We start from the raw sequence: 24,940 nt of genomic DNA on the forward strand, positions 1-24,940 counted from the left end.
TTTAACAATATAGTAAATCATCTTTGGAGTCTGATTAGGTTCAGAATACATATCATTCAGAATACATGTAATTAGTTACTACCCAACACTGGCTATTTTCCACATTTTAATCTTCAAATCAGAATTAACAAATAGATGTACAAGAAATATAGTGAAATATATCACAACTAAATGATAAATCAGAACTACCAATACAAATAATTTTCTCAACTGCAGTGCAGCACACTTTGGACATCATTTTACATCTTAAACACTTTTTGTCTTATCTGGTCCACTCATTAAAAAAAAAGGTTTTATTGAAATTAATTCGAGAAGATGATGAGAAATTACTTTTTACTTTACAATTGGCATTCCATTAGACTCTCCATGCTTTTGTTCCAAACGAACAAACCTAGCTTTAGCTGAAGCCCAGCCTGTAAGACATTGCTTCACAGTTCTCTGATCCAAGATGATGGAAGGAACTCATATGTGTGCCATGTGGGGCTAGTAATCAACCACCCCCAAACAACTGATTCCAGTACAAAAGCAGAGAATCCATCCAAGACCTCCATGAAGAATGAGCCGTTTCCTGATCATGCCCTTTTCAACCACAACGCAGCCTCCGGAGGTGACGAGGGATCACGGAGTCCGGCTTTGGGATTAGAACCCAAGACGCTGCGGATGGTCTGAGCCTGACAGCCCAAGAGCGATGGAGGATGCTGAGGTTAATAAATAACAAGCTCAAGTGTTCTTGCTTTCAGCGTGGCCGTGATTATTAGCGTCTGGCAGAGCGGCCGTTTGTACTGGATCACGCCGTGTGATGCTACGGTGTCATATTGAATAACAGCAGGGATCAGACGGGGCAGAAACAGCCAGACTAACAAATGATGGGAGGCCACAGAGGCTGGGAGCACAGGGGAGCCCCCTTTGGCCCCCGTGAAGGAACACGTAGTCCCTCCATCACTCTGAGAGCGTGTGAAGAGCGCTCGCTTCGTGAAGTGTTCGGCGGGGGAAACCTGGCTCACGGAGAACGTCTTGAAATATAGCAGGTGAAGGTGTAAGAAATGAATGGCTCTGCGTGCGAAAGAGGAAGCAGCTTGTACACACCTGTGTGCTTGTCTACATAGACTCAACGTAAGATCTGTGACTTCAGTACGTAAACTCTTCATATTCAAAGTGCCTTTCGTTCATTCATGTAGTTGTATGTAAATGTACATCTTGGATGGAAAACTGGACTAAAATGGTAGCACTTTACAATAAGGTTCATTAGTTAACAACATTAGTTAACATGAATGAACAATACTTCTACAGTATTTATCAATTTATTAATTGATCAGTTAGTGCTAATTTCAGCATTTACTAATGCATTATTAAAATCACAAGCTGTGTTTGTTAACATTAGTTAACACGCTGTGTAACATGAACTAACAATGAATGGTTGTATTTTTATTAAGTAATGTTAACCAAGATTAATAATTACTGTAATAAATGTATTGTTCGTTGTATTTATGTTAGGTAATACATTAGCTAATGTTAACAGACGACAACTTATTGGAAGGTGTTACCAATAAAATTATAGCTAAATAGGAAGCTAAATTAAAATCAAATATTTAAAAATATATGAAAAATATGAACATGGGTTGTTGACGTAAAAACAACTCTCGGCTCTAGGAATGAAGATACATTTTTCTGCAGTTATTTGTGTTTTTAAGTTTTTTCTTTCTACATTTTTGCTGCCTCACCATAATAATGCACAGAAATGTCATTCGTGTTTACATGCTTTGAGATTCGTTTTTTTATTGATGAACGCAAGCAATAATTATATAAAAAAGAAACAAAACATCTTTAAAAGTAATGACAAATTATTCATAGTTCATATTTTAGTTTGGATTTTGTCACAGATCTGCCAACTGTGCATCAGCCAGCCGCAGTATGACATCACAGGCAACAGGTTTCAAAATGACACACAGACACGTTACAGTTTCATAAACTCATCACATATATTCTCTGACCACATGTATTCTGCTTTTTACTCTAGGAATATTTACAAAAAAAGTTGATGCTAAATAAATAATTTAAAAATCTGGTATAAATGAAAGTGCCTTTATTCCCTTGCCACCGAATAGATACATTCTACATAATGGTCTCTCTTTTATCATATATATATATATATATATATATATCATTTAAAAACAAAAGATCCACTTTGGTTTGCTTGCAAACATAGCATGTGCACTTATACGAAACAAAGCTTTTGGGATGCAAAAACCATTCACGATAAACCCACTGAACAACTTAAATCAACACGTACAGTACATAGAAACACATTCAGGCTTAGAAAACTATCCTTTCTGCTGTTCAAATCATCATTGTGTTGTTTTTTTATATATAGCGCAAGTCACTGAAGTATCGTCCCTGTCCTGCTCAGTAGGGATTGCGTCGTCTTTGTAATGGGATTCCCTCCGACAAATCAATGGTCTTTCCATATGATAGATGCGATATGGCAAATGAGAAGTCAGGAGGGAGAGGCGAAGGGATGGAGCTAGCGTCTTTCTGATGTAGCCTGCGCTGTGATCTTTCATCGCTGGCTACCCCGAGGTCCCTCAAGAGCGCCCCGTAGACCCCTCCATGACCTCCCTCGCAAGCGGCTGGATGAACAAGAGGAAATGACAGAGGGAGAGAAAACGGAATGACAGGAGGAGCTCCGAGAAAGCAGCCCGCGTCCTCCTTTTTCTCCACGGCAGCGTCAGTAAACCTCTGCCCTCCGGTACCCCCCGAGGCCCTGAAGCAGCCTGTCACACGCTATCGACTTCTTGTCAAGCAGCCAATCCACAGCGATGAAAACGCACACAGACATTCGCCCTTCAAGTTTGGGATTTTTCGAAAGATTTCGCTCGGGTTTTGAATGTGTAACAGCACTTGGCCTTTAGAGATCGAAATTGGAGCTGGCGCCCAACGTAAGGCAGAGTTGACAGAAAAAGTTGCTTTCTAACCAGAAATTGTGGTCGGCCGTAACCAACATCTTTGTTGGCGAAGTAGGAGCGAGGGATGAAGAAGGAATGATGCAAGGGATCGTAAACTCCCTAATCCCCTCTACGAGGACAATGCTGACGCTGCCACGGCTACTATTGGTCGAAAAAGGTTTACAATAAACAATCCCGGCATGCATCATTCATACGGTTAAAAGAACATCGAAGATATCGCAGACCTCACTGGCACTGGCCGTTTTTGGAGTCATTTCCACGAGCACTTTAGTTACAGCCGTAAATCGGACTGTAACAGGCTCAGCTGTCGACTCTGATAACAGCTGCGGATAGCTTTAGATATGGCAGTGACTGCGCCGCGCAAATTATAGGGTGCAAACTGCAACTTAACCACCGTCGTTTTCCCTTCTGTAGAGGCGAGGTGTGTCGGCACAGGTGGGCGTATTATCAGCTGATCCTGCTATTTGTGGTTAGAGAGGCTCAGTTTGCTGCCGTGGAAGGACACCTTGGCTTTTAGAGCTGTCTGCCTAGTGGCAAGCGCTGACAAATAACCCAGACTGTTTGACTCTAAAAGGGGTCAAGAGCTTTCGCCCGCTCTCCCCGCCGCAAAAATAAACCCCAAAAAAAGGACGGATGGTAATTAACAACGGTCCCGTTTTCGCTCTGACCGCGCTCTTTGACTCTCCACGTTGCAGCTAAAATAGAGAGAAAAAGAGCGAGGAAGAAAGACAGAAAGAGGCTGGGTGCCAGTCAGTCCTCTCCTTCTCCTTGGCGTTGGGAGAGCATCCGCGCGAGAAGAGGAGTTATCCGGGGTTGTTTTTCTTTCTTTTGTTTGGGCTGTGACTGGGCTCTACTTTCAGCTCTCGGTACTGCACCTGTTAAAACACACACACACACACACACACACACGGTCAGGTGGGTGGATTGATGGTAGCTTCTGAGATGGTCAAACACAGTAATGGTTGCAATGACAGAGCTCCCGTTAACCATTCATTGCAATCCAGACAATCCATGTGACTGAGAGGCACGCTATATTGGCCATAATTTGGCCACTTTTAATGCTTTCAAACATTAATAATGTTCTTTTGAACTTTCCACAAAAATTCACACAATTTTTCCACAATTTCCACAAAAACGATGAAATGCGATAAAACTTTTTTAAAACAGAAATGTTTCTTGAGCATAAAATCAGAATACTAGAATGATTTGTATAGGATCGTGTGGCACTGGACGAATTGCTGCTGAAATTACAGAGGAAAAATACATTTGGAAATATATTAAAATATTGTAATGATATTTCACAGAGCATAACTTATTAAATAATTTAAGCCTTGGTCATGTTTTAAAAACTTTACCAACCCTAAATTTTTGAATACTTAAAAGTATAAAAAGCGGTTTAATAAAAGAATGTTTATTAATATCTATAACTTCTTTGTGAAGCTAAGTGTGAGTGATATGTGCATGCATAATACAGTATGTAGTGGTTGATCTCACATTGCTTGTATTGAATCAACTGACAATTACGTGGATCATTTGCATAAGACTATATGTTGCTTGTTCCAAAATAAACAACTTCTGGTTGGGATGCCTTACAAGGCAGTTACCTATCTAGGTAGAGAGGCGGCTCACTAGGTTTTGGAACAGAGCAGAAAGGGGAGGTATGCCAGCTTAAAATTCACAGGGTTGTCACCATACTAGTGTTCACTTTCAGACAAATAAGACAGCAACAGTCGAGCGCCTCTGAGTGAAACAGACAGATCACTGGTTTTCCCTCAGATCTGGCCCTCAAACTGACTGACGTCATACTCAGACTCCCTAAGAGATGTGGTCCCTGTGCTGCCAGCTCAACAGAAACATCAGTCACCACCTACACAGAGAAGCGTGTCCATCTCTCAGCCATCCATCTTGTAGGTGTGAGACTGGGTTTGTCTGTGCCACAGTCAGCTCACATCAGATGGGATTTTGATGTGGTTTTGAAGTACTGTAGTAGAGATGAAAAATGTATTTCTCCAAACCAAGCTGGTCTGCTCTGTAGTTTTGCACGCATCTTTTCATCAAGACTCAAGAAACATTATCCTCTTATCATTCTTAAAAAAATCAATGTTGAACAAACGTTGAAAAAGTAATTTTTTGATCGTTTCAAGTTTCAAAGCAACATTCGTTACTGTCAGTTCTGATTCATTTAATGCATTGTTGCTGAATAAAATGATTGACATCCTTCAAAAATAATTGCAAGGTACTGTTCATATTAATAGTGTATAAAATTTAAATAAAAAATATTTAAAAGTATGGTTCAGAATTCTAGGCTCTCTACTGACACCTGTGGTTAAAACAAAACATTGTTAGTTACCAGCAGATGAACAGCTTTATGTTAGCTGTGCTTCCACAGTTTTTAAATTGGGTCAATAATTCATTTCAAACTTTAAAAAAATTGCAATACAAATGAACAATTAATCATGCTCCTTAACGAGAACGTAAATGTCGTACAAAATCAGAAAACATTGATTTATATGATTAATCCAATTAATTATTCAGCACGCAACTGAATTAGTTCGATTAAAAAATTATGAAATTAAAAACTGGCGGCCCTAACAAACACCGTCTGATCCTTGACAGCAGAGGCCATAGCTACAGCTAGAGCATTTCTGGAGGATTTCAGAGCGGCCTGGCATTCGTCGTCTTCAAAGCGCGCTTTAAATTGCAACCTAACGGGGTCATTATTTTCATATTCGCTTTAAACACATCAGGGTCGCGTCTGACTTCAGAAGCCTCCCTTGAACTGCGTGTAAACAAAAGTTTACGTGTCAAGGTGAGGCGATGAAGATCGACATTAGTGAATCTAATGGAAGAAAAGAAATGAAGGCAAACAACAATAAAGGCTCAATCAAAAGTAGCGCTATAGAGAGCGTGTGGCACGTCAGAGGCTCTATTACTCTTAACTGCTGACAGTTATGCCATCCTGTATGGTGCAACAAGCACTGCAGCTTTAATGACAGAGAGCTGTCCCACCCAAGATAACACGGCGCACTAGTTAGAGTCAAAGAAGCACGCGGAGAAAGTAAAAAAGGGAACAATACAAAGAGAAGAACTTTAGTAGATGGAATAAGGGGGGTTAAAAGTGACTACGGTGAGATAGCAATTTGGAGCAAGTGCCGAGCACAAAGAGAACATCCGTGGAGACGATGGGTAAAGACCTTACGCTGCTCAAAGGCTGCTCCACCCTCGCTCCGCTCCCCCATGTTGACAGTTGCACTACAAAACACACTTTGAAGTGCGCTCTCGCGGAGGGGGCGCCAAGCGTGCGAGCGCCTCGTTTAGCGGTGTCAGACGCCGTCCCGGGACCTGCCGCAGCCGAGTACGCCATGTCGTCCTGCTGCTAAGCGTGGATCGGGGTTTGAAGGCACATGGGCGGCAGGCAAATATAAATAAGTAAATGAAAGCTGAACATTTTTAATGATACTATGCTATGCTGTTTATAGAGGAGCTGAGAAATCGTGCCTGCTTCATCTCCAGTGACACCTAACCTTGCATTAGGGGCATTAAATGCTCCTGTAGAAGGAAAAAAAAGGGCTCACAGACGCCCACAGACAAGCTCACATCCATTGTGGAGGGAAAATAAGAACAAGCTTTCGAGGGGGATAGAGAGGGAAAAGGCACTGAGGAAAGTTTCTCCGAACTTTTTATTTTCCTGAGGTAAGGTGCACGCTAATTGCTTGTTTAAACTCCGAAAGCCCTGGTGCAGCAAAGACAGGCCTGAGAAAAGATTCAGCACCTGGGGACAAACCAACAGGGCATGTTCTCTCTTCACATACAAAAAAGTGATTAGGATGGCTGTGGGGAAGACTAAGCCAAAGACTAAGCTCATGGATAATAATTAGGTGGTGCACAAATACATAAACACGTTGTTTGACAGGCAATGCATTGATCTGATATCTGATCTGTGGACCTTAGCATTGCTGCCCTCATGCATGCTCTACCATTTCGGCCAAAAAATATAATATACGAGTTGTTATAAGTTGTAAAGCTTTTTTTACTTATTTATCAATTTTAACGAAGTCCCTAATGTTCACCAAGGCTACATTTATTTGATCAAAAGTTACTAAGTAACAAAGTATTGAAATAACTTCTAGTTTAATACATTTTAGATTTTTTATTTATTCCTTTGATGGCAAAGCTGAATTTCCTTCAGCCATTACACCACAAATATATGATTGTATATGATTATGCCAAGATTTTTGTCTTGTAGTCAACTAATAGTATACTAGTCAAAAGTTTGGGAAGCGTATAATTTTTAACATTTTATATTTAATGTTTTAAAATAACAAAATTAAAACATCGCACATTACATCCGTGCCTGCTGCGGACAAAATCAGCCATAACCTGCCAAAACTGTAAACCAAAAAGAGGCCGTAAATGACTATGTCCTCAGAAAACAGACTAATTTTGCTATTGTTTGGCCTCTTTTCTTCTCTCCTCAAGTGTGCGCCCTTCGCAGGTGATGAATTGGCTAAGAGCTGAATCGTTTGTACGCTGTGACTGCATTTTAATCTCTGCATTTGCATAGGCCATAATGGAGCCCTTGGCGTGCTAATTGCTAGCGTCCCAGTTACGCACGCAGTTCCTCCATTGGCTAATGGCACCATAAAGCATGTGATAGGACACGTCTCAGACACCTGGTAGAGAATGTTAAGTTGGTAATGCCAGTTGGCCTCATTTAAGAGACAAAGTATTGCATTATATCAGAATGTGCTTTATTCAAAGCAGCGAGGCAGGCACACAGCAGGTAAAGATATCCTCGGAGGGATCTATAGGCGGATACACGAAAGAACATAGAGTGTGTAAACTGGGAGAGTAATTCAAAGTGAATATGCACCTCGCAGCAGGTTTGATATATCACAGGTCTCCTGCAGCGCACTTAAAAGGCCACGCACAGAGGTAGTGCTCTATGTATTGAGGTTTACAAACACACCTTAGAATAACCACAGCACTTGAGTATGGCGTACATTTAACCTGACTGCTCTTCACTACACCTTCAACTTGGCCAATGTATGAAGTCATTTAATGAATGTATCCATTTTAAGGGCTTTTTACAAGAGGAGACAAGGACGCTGGTGCCATCCCCGAAAACCTGGAGGGGAAAGTAATCAGTCCAAAAATAAAACAAATATTAAAAATAGCATGCAAACCACTCAGTTCTATAAAGTGTCCAACAGCGACACCAGTGGATACAGTTTCAGAATGTGTTTTAAAGTACGGTGTAGATCTGAGAGTGATTGGTAAAATAGAGGTATAAACTAAAATAAAATAATAAACCTACATTAAACAGGCATGTATCAGTAAAACAAACAAAAAAATATTAGAAAATTTAAACAATCTAGTTTTTAGTTTTTAATGTTTTTGATAATGTTAAAGCCTTCAACACTCCAGTGGATTGTGAACTGGTCAGACAAAAAAAATAGATAAACACAAAAAAATACAATCAAAATGAAATAAAGTAATTCAGAATCAAAAAAACTAAAAAATCTATGAAATTACTTGTAGCATTAAATGATCTGAAGTTTTTAGTGATCAACTGGCTTCATTAAGTTAAAGCTTTCATGCTAACACTGTACAGAGTTAACTGGCCAGACAGCGATGAGAAGCAAAACAACACCAAAAACAATATATGAACAACAGCGACCTGTACAAATAAAATATATTCAATATTAGTGTCACCATTTTAGTGTTTCTATTCATTTTGTTTGTGAAATATGCAAAACTGTTACAGTGTAATAGGTAACCTTAATAAATATTATGTTAATATGAACAAGCTAACATTACAGTATGAGTTCTATCCATGCTTCAGTGCTTATTCATGCATCCATGCTTATCCCAAGGTGTATAATTAGGGGATGCAGGTGCTTTTTTATAATATAAGGTTACTGAAAAAAGGGTGGTAAATTGTGTTCCATTAACAAAGTAATAGTGTAAATATCACATGGACCTAGAACATGCATTTACATTAAGCAAAAAAAGAGAAAGAGACAGAAAAAGGGAATTTTCTGCCTCATTTCAGTCCACAACACTCCACTGATCTGTATCCACCGAAATGCATGTGTATATGAGAGCAGCATACTCAAAATAACACAAACGAGGTTAGTAAAGACATACACCCACAGAGCTGTGGGAGCTGTAAGTTCCCACTCAAAGACACTCTGTACTCACAGACTGCCGCATAGATGCCCTTTACATAAAAAGTCATTAGAAGCTCATCAGTTCATGTTGTTCTGAAGCACCTCCAAATGATCTGTAAAAGAGGCAATGCTGGCCTCTCTCGGCCTTGCAGGGCTTTTATCACGGGACGGCGCAGGAGGTGTGGGTCACGTCAGAACCTCAAAAATAGCCCTCCATTTGTCATTTGTGCAGAACGTTTGGGCCCTTGGGCATGTGCAGATCACACCCCAACCCTTTGTTTGAGTCTCTGAGGTCCCACAGAGGCGTCTCTAACCCAGAAAACAGAGGTGAACGGACCTCCACGGGCAGTTGTGCGATGCAGAGCGGAACGTTCCGCGCATCACGCCGATGTTCAAGTACTTTTCTGGACTGTCCTAAATCAAAAGCTGTAACAGGGCACAGAAAGCCCACGGCAGGCTGCTCTTCTGAGCGTGAACCTCACCGTACATCATTAGCCAGGTCTCCTCCGGGCCTCCTACCTGCAGGGACCTTCTGGGCTCCAGGTGTTTGGGGTAAACGCACCTTAGCGACCTAGCCACATCGGGCTAATTTAGAGCAGGCTACCTGCAGCTGCAGGGCCGGTGTAAAGCCACGCAGGGGCTTGGGATTACGACTCTGTAGAGATCAAAGCCTGCCCGCCGCCCCGGGCTCATCAAAGGAAAGTGATTGGTCCCGGATCAGAGCCCTGTGTCACCCCCGCCGTCAGCACCGCAGGGTTTATCCCGACACAGAGGAAGCACGATAACAGGCTGGGCTTGTGTTTACGAGCTCAGGTTTTAATTGGAGTTAAACGGCAGCACCTTGCCGCTCCGACAGAACACTGCTGATTGCAAACGGGACAACGGGGCGGGCCGCATAACTCTGATCTCACGGTTAATGTAGAAGCAGACCGGGAGAGGATTACTGCTTTACACTCATTACGCTCAATAACAAAGCATGACTCAGTACAACACAGCAAGAAGTCCATAAATCTACCGAGAGACACGTGCGGACTGGAAACATCACAAGCCATTTACATTCAACTTAACTAACCCAAATTTATTAATCACATTCTTTACGAAGACTAATAAGGATCAGAATATAAGTGGTTATTTCTCTAACAACAGACACTTATGGCCCTGTAGTCTGGTGTGTGTGTGTGTGTGTGTGTGTGTGTGTGTGTGTATATATATATATACAACTTTTCCCTCAGTTAATTCTTCATTTTCTGCTTATTAATAGTTAGTAAAGCAGTTGTTAAGTTTTTAAGTTAAGGTATTGTAAAATAGGATCATGTAGAATTAAGCATTAATATGTGCTTAATTAGTGTGCTTAATAAATAGCTGAACTATTTAAAATTAGGAAAATGTTAGTATTGCTTAATTCACTTGTTTAGATCCCTTTAAAGTGTAATAATATTTTATGACAGATTTTCCTTTTTTTTTCTTTTTTTTTGAAAACAATCAAATCTAGGTAACGCTTTATTTTAAGTTTTCACTCATAATTAGCTGTTTATTTGCATGCATATCACTCGCATACTGGCTGTTTACTAGTACTTATAAAGCACATAATAATGCTTTATTCTGCATGACCATATTTTAGATTCTTAAATCCTACCTCACACTTCAATTTAACAATTACCTTAATAACTACTGATATGCAAAAAACTTCCAATTTATTGAGAAAAAAACTCTTAATTAATAGTGAATATGTGTTCCCTATTCTAAAGTGTCCAATCTTTATAATACACAAAAGAGAATACATTTATGCAAACAAGTAATTTCCGAGTTCAATCATGACCTTCAAAGCACAAAAAGTAGTACAATAACTACTTAAAAATACTTCTTGTTAAAAAAACCCCACCCAATTACAAGGAGTGAAATCAATAAAATATTAATTAGCATTATATATTTCCAAAGAGGAAAGTGCCATTATAGGTATAAAAGTTTAGGTGAAGTTTGTGAGTTTAAAAAGTCAACATCTTGCGCTCTTTCCATGGTAATGAGTCACAAGGCTGTCTGTGATGACAAGAATAGAATTCCCTGATTCTGCATTTATGCATATTACCATGAGCGGGAAGCATAAATTAAAGCATAGAAAATGGAACGGGGAGACAGAAAACTGCGCACAAATACTTTCTCACACAGCAGAGCTCATTGTTATTATTTTATTATGTTTGCAAAGGCTAGCATCACTATTACCGTTGCTCATACTTAGGGTTGGAAACTAGTGCCTAACATAAAAGACATAAATGACCCCTTATGACACCATTTTAGAATTTGTCTGAATCCAAATGCATGAAGCTGTCGGAGTTACAAGACTGAGGTAACTGACAGAAGGGGCGAATGTTATAAAGAATACCTACCACTTGAACGTCTGAGGGCACTCGGGACAAGAAGTCCAACAGCTCATTGTTGTCGATGCTGTACGGGTCTCGCAGTTTTTTGGTGAACTTGTTCACCCCTGAAAGTTGAAACAATGGTGATGCATTAGACCTCACTCTGTGCGGTTCAGAAGGATCTTATCTGTGCGGTTCAGAAGGACCCTCATCTTTGGACTTTACAGGATCAGCTGCTATGGAGCTGACAGGAGCTGCGCTCTCTAAACCTTGCAGAGCTTTAGATCTATACACTGCATGAAAGAGCACACGGGGCATTAGCTACTAGTGAGTTTGCCCTGAGCTCCGCAGTTTACCATCCTCCCTGCTGTGCTGGTGGCAAATCCCTGAAGCGTGCGAGCCTAAACTGCCACTAAACTCTGAACTTCTACAACAGTATACTTGAAATTCTAAAATACACATTATGTAATATGCTACTGTCTTATGTTATTAGTCCGTCATTCGTGACACACTGAGAGAATAATGGATGACATCTTACCCCAGGCCAGTACGATGTATCTGAGAGGAATGAAGTACACCACAAAAGTGGCTGCACACAGGGCCACTATGGCCAGCCAGCTGAGGAAAGGCACAGTCCAGTTGAAAGTACTGAGAACGCAGAAAAATGTGAGAAAAGGATGTTATTTCCTTCTACATAGGCCTACACAAGTCTACACTAAATGAAAGCAACAAACTGCAATAAAATCCAGGAAAACCAATTATAATCTGTGAAACAGTCTACACTTAATTCAGTAAACTGATGCATCATTCTATTTCTAACATATGCTGTGCACTTGAGCTGCTTCCAACAACAGGACAAATGGATTTACTTTTATTTTGACGTGTCTAGTACAGACAGCCTAAAGCTGTTGTGGTATGTGATAGTACCCAGTGTAGAAAAGTTAGGTTTTACTTTTTTATGTTAGTGGGGTTGTACAAAATGTTACTATAAACAACATTGCACGGACATGTGCCATTCCATTATGGGATACAAATTATTATCATGGTAATATCAAAGGAATATGATAATCATTCAGTTTTATGTTACATGTATATCAAGGTGCAAGTACAGTATTACTATCTCATATCAATGATACAGCAAGTTATCTGCAGTTATTCTGTGAGGGGTTAAAAGACCATTACAGCTGATAATTGCACAATAAAAAAACAAAAATACAATAATCCTAATAAGTACTTTTGTATAGTTTTCAAATAAATTAATTAATCTCTAATTTTTTTGTTGAATAAAGGTTTTTCTTCTAATACAAATGTTTTTATTGAGGTAGATGCTTAAAAAAGTGCTGTCAGGGTAAAACAAAAAACTTAATTCAAGATACACAACTTAAAACATGTTAAAAAAAGCTTTTAATGCTTATCAAGGCTGCATTTATTTGATCAAAGTACAATAACATTAACAGTACTATTGTGAATTAAAATTTCAGCTTAATGCTTAATATTTTCACAGATACTTTTATGTGATTTTCTTCATTTTTGATAAATGTATTGTTTGTTTTTTTTTAAAAAAAGCATTTAATTGAAGTTGTTGAATAAAAGCGATTATTGCATAATAAATAAATGTGACTTTTAAATGATACAATGCATTCTCTCAAGGCACGGTTAGCTTTTTAGGAAAATTTGGTTAATTTTGTTTAGACATTCCATTGGAAACAAGACAAAACCAGTGATTAGGAAAATGATTTTTTGCAGTGTAAGCATGTGTGTGTTTGTGTTTGTTTAACGGGCTGAGTAAGATGTGACAGAGGTTGGCACGGTCATGCCCACGTGTCTGCTCAGGCACAAGCAGCGAGAGCTGAGACTTACTTCTTTATCCTCTCACCATAGGAGGCCACTTCATCCAGAGCATTCTGCACACTGATACACACATCCTGAATGGCATACAGCTTATTCATGAAACCCTTTCTCTCTGAGTCCTGAAAGAATGAGAGGGAGAGAGAAAGACAGAGAGGGAAAAGAGAGAGAGGCTGGGCAAATGCATTACAACACAGCTGAAAGAGCAATGAGGAGCATCAAAGGCTCGGTGAGCTCTCTCTCTTTCCATGTTCTCCATGCTGCAATAAACATGTTTGAAATTAATCACGCTTTGTGTATCAATAAAGAGAAGAATATTTATTCTAATACGTTTCTTCAGAGAGAACTAGCTATGTCGGGTAACCAGGTTTTACAGTGGTGACATCATTGTGGCCATCACCACCATCATTACTATGAGCACCAAAAATCTTTTCTTTTCAACTTTTGATGGCCTTCAACTTAAAAAACTGGCCGCAAGAACCTCAAAAGTAGGCGTCAGTTAAATGTTTCCACAGTCAGAAGGCTGTGATTTTATTCTAACAATAAGAACAGTCATGCAACAGTTGGGCTGACACAGAATGTAGTGACTGATCGTGGACACACAGACAGAGACCATTGTAGTGCATTGATGTGCTGAGACACACACACACACATGTACACTTCTACACTCACCTTAACTCTTAAGAGACTGCTCACACAAAAATAAAAACCCTGCCATTGTTTGCTCATTCTCATGCCATTCCATCCCTGTTTTTTTTAATAAAGGAGCAGCCCGGACATACTGAAAAACATCTTCTGTGTTTATGGATGTTTGGAATGATGACAGAATTGTAATTTTGGGTGAACTATTCCACAACCTACAAAAAAATCCTATTTTTGCACAGTTCTGTCTGTTTCTTCTATTGGTCAACCATTTGAAGAGAAAAACAGAAATCCTGGCCTATTAGCAATGTGAAAAATAAGCTACATCCAGATTTCCAAGCCCTGACACAGGCTGTGCCCCTCCGGTGGGCCTACACAAATGGACTGGCAGCACTTAAGAAGAACGAAATGTCCTGGCGAAATGGTCCCAGCGAGAGGGCACTGCCATGCAGCAGTGAGCATCACTATGCCTTTGCCCCGAGTCTGCTTTATGGGAGCTCCAGGCCTCTGCTCAACTCTGCCCAGGTTTATCTGGAAACACTTCAGTCGCCATCCTCAGGCCTTTCATGGAGATCAATTGAAATGTCACCGCGGTGGATCATGTCCACAATGAGCCGACCAGCTACTGAACCTCTGGATCAAAACACACTGTGCAAATCAAAGCTGGAGAAGAGGGATGGCGTCAATGCATAGAGATCTTTTTTGTGCTTTATAAAGGAATGCAAGTGCATTAATGCATATTATTTGCATTTAAAGAGATAGTTTAGGGACAAGTTTTATACATGTCACATACTGGCTCAAAAGTACTGCAAGTGCATAGCGTGAGGTCTATTCCAGTCTGAGTAGCATATTTACACATAGAGTTAAGCAGAGCTTCAATCATTAAAAATCATTACCTAAAATAAACATTAATTAAAATTAAATGTAAAAAAATATATAAATAACTTACTTAAACCAGTTGCCATTTTTAGTTTTTATTGAGGTTAATATACTAATATAACTAGAACAATATGATCTAAAAAAAATTAAATAAAAACAAAAATGTGATTAAATTATATAATTATAAAAATGACAAAAGACTTTTACTGAAATAAAAACCCAGAAAATATAAATTTAATTTAAAATATTAAAAATAACTATAATAGTAAATCAACAATACTAAAATAAAATTGGCATGACTTCAAAGAAACTGGACGGACACCATTTGAGTCAGACTAAAGCCTTTATCTGGCATTTTCTAACAATTTTTACTTAATAGCCCCTCTCTGTAGAAGGCAATATTCAAAGGTCCTCTTTTTGAGCGGACACCTCTGGTGCTAATAAACTACAAACTAAAAACAACATTTTTCAGCTACTGTATGTTTACTTTTTAATATTTTAATAATTATATATATAATTTAATGATGTATTAGGGCCTTTCTGGAAGTTTGCTGAGGTCCCAAACTGGGCCCTGACCCCGCTGTTTGAGAACCACGTATTTCTAAACTCAGAACGAAACACAAGAAACTCTACACTCTCTAGAAAAGGTATTTAAAAGGGTCTATACAACAGGTACTGGAATCTCATCCCCAAAGTGAAGAAATATGCTTATAATATGGAGATGGATCTCAAAAACCAGATCAAACTGTCTGTACTCCCTCAACAGACACACACTCACACACACAGTATCCCATCCATCTCCCACGCTTTGTACTGGATCCCACATTTGAAAAATGAAGCCCAATATGGCCTGCATAACCACATTGCCTTCCCAAAAAGCCACACAAGACAAATAGATATAATTAGACCGCGTCCCAGGGTTATTTTTCTTAGCAAATATTTAACAAGACTCCCCTGTCCTGACTCCCATCTGGTTTGCGTTATCAACCGAAACAAAAGTCCAACATACACTCCATTGTATCGGGCGCTACATGAGAAAAGAAGACTTTGAGGGACAAGGTATCGGTGTGTGTGTGTGTGTGTGTGTATGTGCGAGAGAGCGAGGGTGGAGGTGCAGGTCATGGGTCTCTACAGTCTAAACCATTACCACATGGCCCTCAAACCATGAGCTAACTCCGATTTCCTGCCTTCAAAAGTGGATTGAGGAAGGCAGGAGGTTGGAATAACACTAGCCTGGGGAGAGGCTTGTTTTCACTGCTCCTCCGCACTTCTCTCACACACACATAAACACACTCACACCGAGCTGAGCCGAGGAGCAACCTGCCACAGAAGAGCCTGCTGTGGATCCTGGCTGAGCTGTGGGCCGCCGGAGCGACACATGGGCATTCCATTACCTCAGGTCCTCTTCCTCACGTATGCGGACACACATCGTGGCACAGCGGGAGGCGCACTTGATGTCAGCGGGCAAAGGGAAATTGATATTTAGTCAAAAATCAGTTCTGTTTAAAGTGTCTTCCAGCAGTGCAGCCAAATCTGAACTCTTCTAAAGGCACAATGTCAACATATAAAGAGTTGAATTATGTGATATCATACGAGTTCTCCTCCACTGCTGCAAAAAGCTGTATTTTACCGTTTCAGTACAACCACACGATTGTAGTTTAATGACAAGTATATGACAATAATGAGTTAATGTAAAGAAAAAGGAAAATCTTTAAAAATATATATTTAAAATATTCAATTTTCGGCTCTGTCATTATGTTTGTTTCAAGTTAAGTTTAAGTTTAAATGTAAAAAATGTACATTAAAAAAAACATTCATTAGCAGCTCGTAATTATCTTTACTAACAGAAACTAATTTAATAAAATAAAATAACAATTAATTACAGATGAAATATATAAATATTAATAGTAACAATATAATACATATTTGTGATATTAATATTTTTGTATCAATATTAAATTTCAATCATAAAAGATCAATTACTTCAATTACAAAGTGATTTTTACATATTATTGAGAAAAAATTACCCGATAATTGATTAGCATGTGGCCGTTTTTTTCTCCCTCAGTGTAGACAATTAAACTTTGGTAAAGCTGTTTAAGTTTGTAATTTTTGTCTGGCCACTAAAAAGTTGATTTAGAAAAGAAATAATTCACAAGTGCTTTAAAAAAAAACATTTCTTATTCTGCTTTCCTTTTTCCATATCCATCAATGGGTATTTAAATGGAAGCTATAAATACCATTGACAGTCTCTAAATAATATTTTAACCACAAGGCCATGTCGCCAAGATCTTTAGCATCGTTCTCAATTTTAAAGTTTCATTTTTACTATGAAATCTGTTCACCTGATTAATCAAACAACACCTCAATTACACTAAAAGTTATATAAGCTTTGTGGAATCAATGGCTGGCAAGTAAATGAACAGACACTTCCATCTTGAACAGTGTTATCATTAAACAGTCTGTAGGACTCAGTGCAGCTGTCCAGGACCCCCTGACGCATCCCTATTATCAAACTCCTTAGGGCTGCTATAGTGCTACAGGCAAGCAGAGGCAAGTCCGTTCCAGCCAGTTCCCAACATCAGGCTATTCACACCTCACCGTCCCATCAGGAGGCTCCGTCTACTTCGCAATGGGCACCCAACTTAGCGGGAGACTGATGAGGTTGGCACAGACCAGGACAGACACTTCGTAGAGGGCATATCTTGTTTGTTAACGACAGCAGGAGGGGGAACGATATCCCAGGGGCACCAAACTTCATTTACACCAAAGCCAGAGCCCCAATGCAAGAGGATGGACCCCCAGCCGAGCCTAATCCACACCCACGCCCTTCTCTCGGCATGTTCGGAGGGAGAGAAAACAAGATTCTTTGATCTACGCAGCACTAAAGGTGAGGGGAACAAAGGAGGCAGATAAGATAGAGATCAAGATGAAAATGAAATCATTTCACCCAGGCTGGGCCGCTCCCTGGATACACATATTATTTGTTTGTCTTCTCTCATTTCGAGCCAAAGGCGCGCTGACCCAGACGGGCCCAAGTAGGGAGAGATATCACCAAGGAAAAGAGTTCCACACCTCTGATGGCAAATAAAGCCAAGACAAGTCCCCTCAGACAGACGTGAGCCCACCTCTTATCAGTGAAAACATGAAACGAAAAACAACTTCTTTAAATAGACGAGTGCATTAATTTTCCAAAAGTAGTTCATTAGCACTTTATTCATAATGAATGGGACGGGGGAAGAGACGTACAGGGAAAGGCTTGTCAATGAAATTGTTCCTCGTCTTCGTGTCTGAGCACTTTGGGAGGTTAATTAAAATTGCAGTTTAATTAGATTTGAGGTGTGTGTCAGACTAAACGGAAACTCCCCTGACTGCCTGCTTGATCCCAATAACTGCTATCCCAAATACTAGAAGCCAAAAAATATTTCACATCAAAAGGAAAACCATTCGCATTACTCTTTTTAAGGAGTAAATATAAACAGAAATCTTTTGACGCAACCTCAAATACAACATCAAGAAAATTAGTAATTACTTCGTTAAGCAGCATTCCGAGTGTTTGCGTATATGCTGTTTGGGAGCTTTCTCTTTGATTTTCCTATAAAATAATCTAGTTTAATTCAACACTTGCAGGATTTTTATTTTTAATATATACAGTATATAGGTCTGTGTCTTATTTATAGGAGTGCAAAAGTAGGAATGGAACAGGAACAAGGCAAATGGTGCAGACCAGTTTTAAGCCAGTGTGCCAAAAGACTCAACATGTCACAAACATGTGTTTTTAGCATTGCATTAGCATGGGATAATTTAACAAAACAACTGTGATATAAGATAAGAATTTTAAACACATACACGCGCATATGTTCAAACATCTGGAAGTATGACAAAAGTTCAGAGGCACTTTCCTCACCTCTCAAATCCCTAGATTCTATCTTCCCTCAAACCTCTAGTGACGCTCCAAAAATAGGTGTGATGCTGAATGCCACGCAACAGTATGTGACCACAGAGGCGGCAAAAAAAGCTATTGAGCTTTTCCCAGGAGATCCATACGCCCTCACTATGGCATTCCCCCTGGAGACAGTATTCTGGGCCAAGGTCTAACAACAGTCATTGTGACTCTTCAGCAGGTACAAACCACATGCTGTTAAGAATGGTGCATTTAAAGTGTTTGGTTGCTAATAGGCAGGTTTCGTCTTTATATAAGTGAAATTAAGTAGAAACCCTTTCTGTATAGCTCAGGAGTCATCCAATCCTTTCTGTACAGGAGTCATCCAATCCTGCTACGTTTCAGCAGAGTTAAGGTCCAACTCAAATGAATACAACTGAATCGGCTAATCAAGTTCTTCAGGATCTCTAGAACCTTGCAAGCAATATAATATACACGATATAAAGGTGCTAGTTTACTGTGAATTGTAGCTAAACGATGTGGAGATTAAGCAAAACATTGTTTCTTTTATAGTAGCAACTAAAGAGATATGCTGCACTATTCACTCAGGTTAACGATATATATTCAACCTCTACTTCGACTCTTCCAACATTAGCTCTTTCTGATCAGACACAAAAGAAAGGTTGTGGTAAGTACCCTCAGTTTTAAGGAGCCCAAAAAAACACTGTACTATAACTGCTTCCACACCAGTGCCCCATTGCCCTGAGCTCTCGGTACGTCCCTGTGCCATGACGTGCAGATGAATAACACCATAAACAAGGAGAATAAGCTTTATTTTACGTCCGACCTCTGCTTCCCACTGCTCCCTGCTAAAAACAACAGCATTAGGCTCTAATGGATCCGCTGGAGAGCTGGGTTCACCTTCGCCATTACTCCCCAGGCCTCCGCACCCAGCGGGCAAGGCACTTCATCAGCCCCAAGGTCAACCTGATAGTTGCCCCTGTTCTTCAGCCTCTCTGATGATGCCCCTCACCCCTGGAGCGACCCCCCCTCCTCACCTCAGATTGCTTGTGCTCCCCCTGCTCTCCTTGCCCTGTCCTCTCTGGGTCCCTGGATGCCACCTGATGATGAATGGAGCACAATTAGCTCCACCCGCCAATGCACTGGATTCGCCCCTGCCCTCTCCATCTCGCAAAAAAGAGGCCGTCAAACTAGGAAACATCATCAAGCTGGGCACCAACAGGCAAACCAATATAGCCACTATGGATGTGCAAGACCACACATTTCCAAAGTGGACTAGATATGAGGGGGTCAACGACAAACATCTATAATTAGGCTTGTCCTGAGTTCACATTTCAACATGTTTCTTAGGGGCAAAATTCTATAAAATATAATCTGTGTCAGAGACTATGGCCTTGTGGGCAGTGCACTAACATGCAGCACACATGCATTTTTGGCAACTCAACTTCAAGTCCCAGCCTGTAGTCCTTTCCCAGTCGCATCCTTGTTCTCCTATTTTTCTTCATGTAATATTCTTAAATTATATTAAATAGAAAAAACATAAAAAAATAAATTAACTTACAATATTTATTAAATATTAATTTAAATAAAATACATTAGGAACAAGATGTGGTCAGTAAATGATGACAGAATTGAAAAAAAAAAGGTATCCTTTTAAGCATCGTAATTAATCAATTGCTGCTAAAAAAATACCAAATATACATATTGCTTAAAATCCTTACAAGTCAGCAAGTCCTGCGTAGCCAGACTCATGGCAGCTTTCAGTGAGTCAAATGGTCGACATGTCAAACAACCAATCAATCACAGTGCGTTTCATTTCAGCATCACATTTCAGGTCGTGAAAATTTGGCAACAATAACAGACTGGTGTGTGAAACATATTACAACATATATATGCCACAAACATTAAATATTTCACATACTTATATCCAGATATAAAGTGTTGAGTTGATCCTGATAAGCACTTGTCGTCACACTTGTAAACACAATGGCTTTTATCTTTCGTGAGGGGGTTTGGCGTTGGTATCTAGAAATCCTGTATATTCTAACCAATCCAATGACGATTTGAAACTCCTGAAGTGTTTCCACTTTTGTGTGCCATATGCATCAGACGTTCAGCCAACGATCCATAGGCTGAGGCTATAAATCAACTAGAGGGTTGTTGGACTAGGTAACCATCATGACCCTTCCCCAGAAGTTGCCATGGCTTTTAATTAATTATTTACCTCTTAAATTTAGTTTTACATTACACTAGACAGTTTAAAAGACACTCAGTTCTCTATTACTTATGAATGTGCTAAGATGCCATCTATAGTGAGTGCATGTAGACGTTCTCAATTTCAAAAGTTTCCTTGAGGGATGCGCTTCTCAAAAGGATATAAATGGCAATGGCATTCCTCCACTTCGGAGACAAACATCAATACAACCTCATAATTCATTCATAAACCCTCTTCTGGGAAGCAGCTTTCCTTGTCTATACAGCACAGGTTCAGTGTTTCTTTATCGTGAGCTGAGCTGCAAATGAGTTTCTCTGAGTGACGTCAACGAGCAAGCCATGTTAGGCTTACTGGCTGAAGTAAAAAAGGTTAGAAACAGCACAAACATGTATGCCCCAGTGAGCCTTGAATTCTTATAGACATATGGTTAGTAATGCAGAGCACTAAGCCAAAACAATATGGAGAAAACCAAAACCCAGAACTACATCTACAGAGCATGTTGCCATATAAGCACCCACCGAACAACCCATTTTAAAAAGTGCAGGAAGTTTCCAGCTAGTCCAACAAATAACAAAGCACTGATCACCAGGTTATTCTTGTAGATAAAGAAGGAAAAGTGACAACTGAGAACAAAGTGAGAGGTGAAAGGGAGCGACACACAACCCTGCTTGTCGTGACAGACGATGAGCCATAGAAGTGAGACACGGGGACATACGGACTTACCACCATCACGCGTATCCACTCAAAGTGCCAGGAAGCCAAAATATCCGCAAGGATATGGCTTTCCGGCAGCCGGCCATCCTGGGAGGGGACTGAGCCCGGCACCTTGTGGACCAGAATAAATTGAGACCTTTTTAAAGCAGGGCTACAAAAGGAAAATAGTTAGACAAAAAAACATTGATGGCTACTAAGATGGCTTAAGACCCTTGAGAGAGAGAGAAAAAAAATCCACCTGATGTAAAGGCAAAAAAGAGAAATCAAACAATGAAGCTATTTTACACAACAAGACAATGCCCTGAGTGTGTGTGAAGGATTTTCTAATCTCTCTTTATTAGCCAAACATGATTAAAATGCAGTTCCTAGGAGTATCTCTCCCCTAAACAAGAAGAAAAGGGAAAAAAGCCAAAGAAAAAAGTCAAAAGCATCTTTTACAGCACGAAGCTTTTCATCTTTTAGAGGCGCTGAGAAGAAAAGGAGCCAGAGATGCACAAACATTCTCTCTTTCTCTCTGTATTCTCCTTTGCACTGAAGAAAGCCACGTTACCTGAGGATACGCATCGCGTATCACAAGCTCAATAGCCCCAGAACAAGTTTTCAGTCACAGTTTTTCAAAGTAATAAAAATAATCCCTAGCACACTCTTTAGTCCAATTACATACTGCCATGTAGCTATCGCCCAGATCACCCCCTGCCTCCGCTCGGCTGGGTTTAACCCTCCGTGTGTTATCTACAGATAAGGCTCACTTGTAATGCTAGATTCTAGCGGACATAAATGTGCATGAATCAGGATCAGATTGTCAGCGTTTCACAGTGCAGAGAGGTTAGTTTTCCCTTTCTCCCTTCTAAAGTGGCAGCGGTGCGGTGGAGAGAATAAGTAAGAATAGGCTAAACTCTTAAAGCAAGGTCAAGTCCAAAAAGAAAGCGAAAGAGAGAAACAGAAGGAACACACAATATTTTATTTATTTAATTTGCTCATTTTTATTTTTCTTGCTCATTTTGTTTTCCTTTTTTACACAGAAGGCTTTTAATTCTTTAGCTTACTGGACATTTTACCTTTAACACTGTATGCACTAATATAGTAGATCTGCGATGTTGAACTGAAAGTACAAAATATAAGTAACTTGCAGTTAACATCAAATAGATGGTAATTAGTTTACAGTTTTGAAATTTAATATTTATATAACTGATGGAATGAATATGACATTTATTGTGATTTTTTATATATTTAGTTTATTCTCTATACAGTGGTGTACCAAAATTATTAGAACATTTGCCATATTAAGGATGTTTTTGTTGAAATGGCCAGTACAATACAAACAAAACAAAGTACTATAGCAACTGATTTTGACGATTGAAAATGATGGACTGGCCCGCTTAAAGTTCAGACCTCAAACCCATTCAGCAAATTTGGGGCAATTTGGTAAATAAACTGGACAGATCTATTGTACATTCGGAGTAAAGCCTTTGGCTTGATGGGATGGCATTAGTGTTGAAGTTCTCAGGACATATACTGACACTATGCCACACGCTGCTGAAATTGCTACAAGAGTTGGAAACACAAAATATTAAAGTTAGAAGTGAATAAAACAAGTATGACTTACTTCTGTACGTTTCAGGAACATTATGAAATTAAATCAGGTTTTGGAGGCATTAAAGGTCAAGTTTTCAGATCTGTCAGGTGTTCTAATCATTTTTGCCACCACTGTACGTTAATTTTGCAGTCTGAGGAATGTTTAGACAATGACAGCTGAGAAGCATGATGAAACATGAATGCAGTATTTCTCATCCCTGTCAACACAGTACACTACCATGTAAAAGTTAGGAGAGTTGAAAAAAAAAGTTGTTGTTTTTTTCTAGGAAATGCATATTAGAATGTTTCTGAAAGATAATGTGACACAGATGACTGGAATAAAATCTGCTGTAAACCAGCTTTGTCATCACATTAATAAACTGCATTTTAAATTGTGCATAAATCTGCATTAAATTTACTATTAAGTAATATTACAATTTTTACTGTATTTTTGATCAAATAAATGTAGCCTTGGTTAGCTCCCCAAAAAACTAACTACCTGAACTACAGTCATTTAACATCCTATAGCACAGAAATGTAAAGTTAACTTCACTTCCTCCCTGATAGTCTCCATGCTTGAGTGTCGGCCAAGTGTCTGCATTTTCTAGCCTAAAAGCTACACTTAGCTTTATTAACAGAGAATTTCATAGAAACCGTCAAGCTTTTGACAATACATGGTATCCTGTTTTTTCTCTTATTCTCTGTCACTGTTTTGCTTCACATTCACATTGAATGTTTGTTTATTTATAAGACGTACAGCATACGGTTGCATGCCATCTTTAATATCCAGTCGAGCAAGCAGCACAATCACGCACACTTCCTAACAGCTGTTGGGCATGTAAGGAGGCGTGCGTGAGTTGTGGTAAGCCTGTGAGCATGACATGATTGCAGTGTGTATCTTATCTGGGGCGGCTCCTCCTCGGGCTGTGTGTGTGTGTGTGTGTAGGACCATTACTCCAGTGCCCAGCCATGCGTACACTCCTAATCTCAGCACTCTTTCACCCTCTCTCTTTCACTCCCTGGAGACACTGGCGCTATCATCCTGGCTGCTTCTTAGATGGAGCTAACTCTGATTATCCCTCCCTGCTCCACTCCGGACGCATGCCTGCACAACACTGGTTCTAAAGACATCACTGAAACCAAAATAGCTGTAATAACCATTAGCATGTTGCAAAGAAACACAACTTGTTGGAATAACGAACAGGCAAGTCATTTGATAATGTAGTCCATATTACTGAAAAAGATATCATTTACTCACTCTCATGTGCATGAAAGACTAAATGAGATGTTTGTGAAATAGTCCAGACCGCTCTTTTCCATGTAGATACAATGAATGCAAACTGGAGATTTTATACTTTAAAGAGGCAAAAAACCACTGTGTTTGGGAAAGAGACACATTGAAATGTATGTTATGTCAGATTGGTGAATGAATCGTTTTTTTGAGTCAAATCCTTTCAAATAATTTGATAACTGAGATTCAAAATATCTTTATGAATGATTCATTCAGAATTAGACTGGTTTGGTTCTCAGGTTTATCTGGTCACAATAGTTTATCAATGAATAATGACTTCATTTTTGGTCTTTTTTTGACACAGACTATTTGTTTATTGCTTCAGAAGACTTAGACTAGCAAATTAGTCATATGAACCAATTTTATAAATGGATAATTC

The 24,940-nt window shown here is 39.5% G+C and overlaps 1 protein-coding gene across 7 annotated transcripts in view; it reads right to left on the minus strand.

The window, feature by feature from the left end:
• Nucleotides 1-1,750: 1,750 nt before the first annotated feature.
• Nucleotides 1,751-24,940, minus strand: part of mctp1a (multiple C2 domains, transmembrane 1a) — a 127,155-nt gene continuing 103,965 nt past the window's right edge. For 5 of the 7 annotated variants that reach the window (XM_043240778.1, XM_043240780.1, XM_043240782.1 and 2 more), the window contains 5 exons: nt 21,705-21,806; nt 13,354-13,463; nt 12,032-12,141; nt 11,521-11,618; nt 1,751-3,838 (listed from right to left, as the gene is read on the minus strand). In XM_043240778.1, coding sequence (XP_043096713.1) covers nt 3,767-3,838; nt 11,521-11,618; nt 12,032-12,141; nt 13,354-13,463; nt 21,705-21,806 — 492 coding nt within the window. In that variant the 3' untranslated portion in view covers nt 1,751-3,766. The remainder of the gene's footprint in view (nt 3,839-11,520; nt 11,619-12,031; nt 12,142-13,353; nt 13,464-21,704; nt 21,807-24,940) is intronic. The other 2 variants (XM_043240783.1, XM_043240781.1) reach the window with 1 other exon arrangement.

Source organism: Puntigrus tetrazona, chromosome 5 (assembly GCF_018831695.1).
Source record: "Puntigrus tetrazona isolate hp1 chromosome 5, ASM1883169v1, whole genome shotgun sequence".
NCBI classification, from domain to species: domain Eukaryota; kingdom Metazoa; phylum Chordata; class Actinopteri; order Cypriniformes; family Cyprinidae; genus Puntigrus; species Puntigrus tetrazona.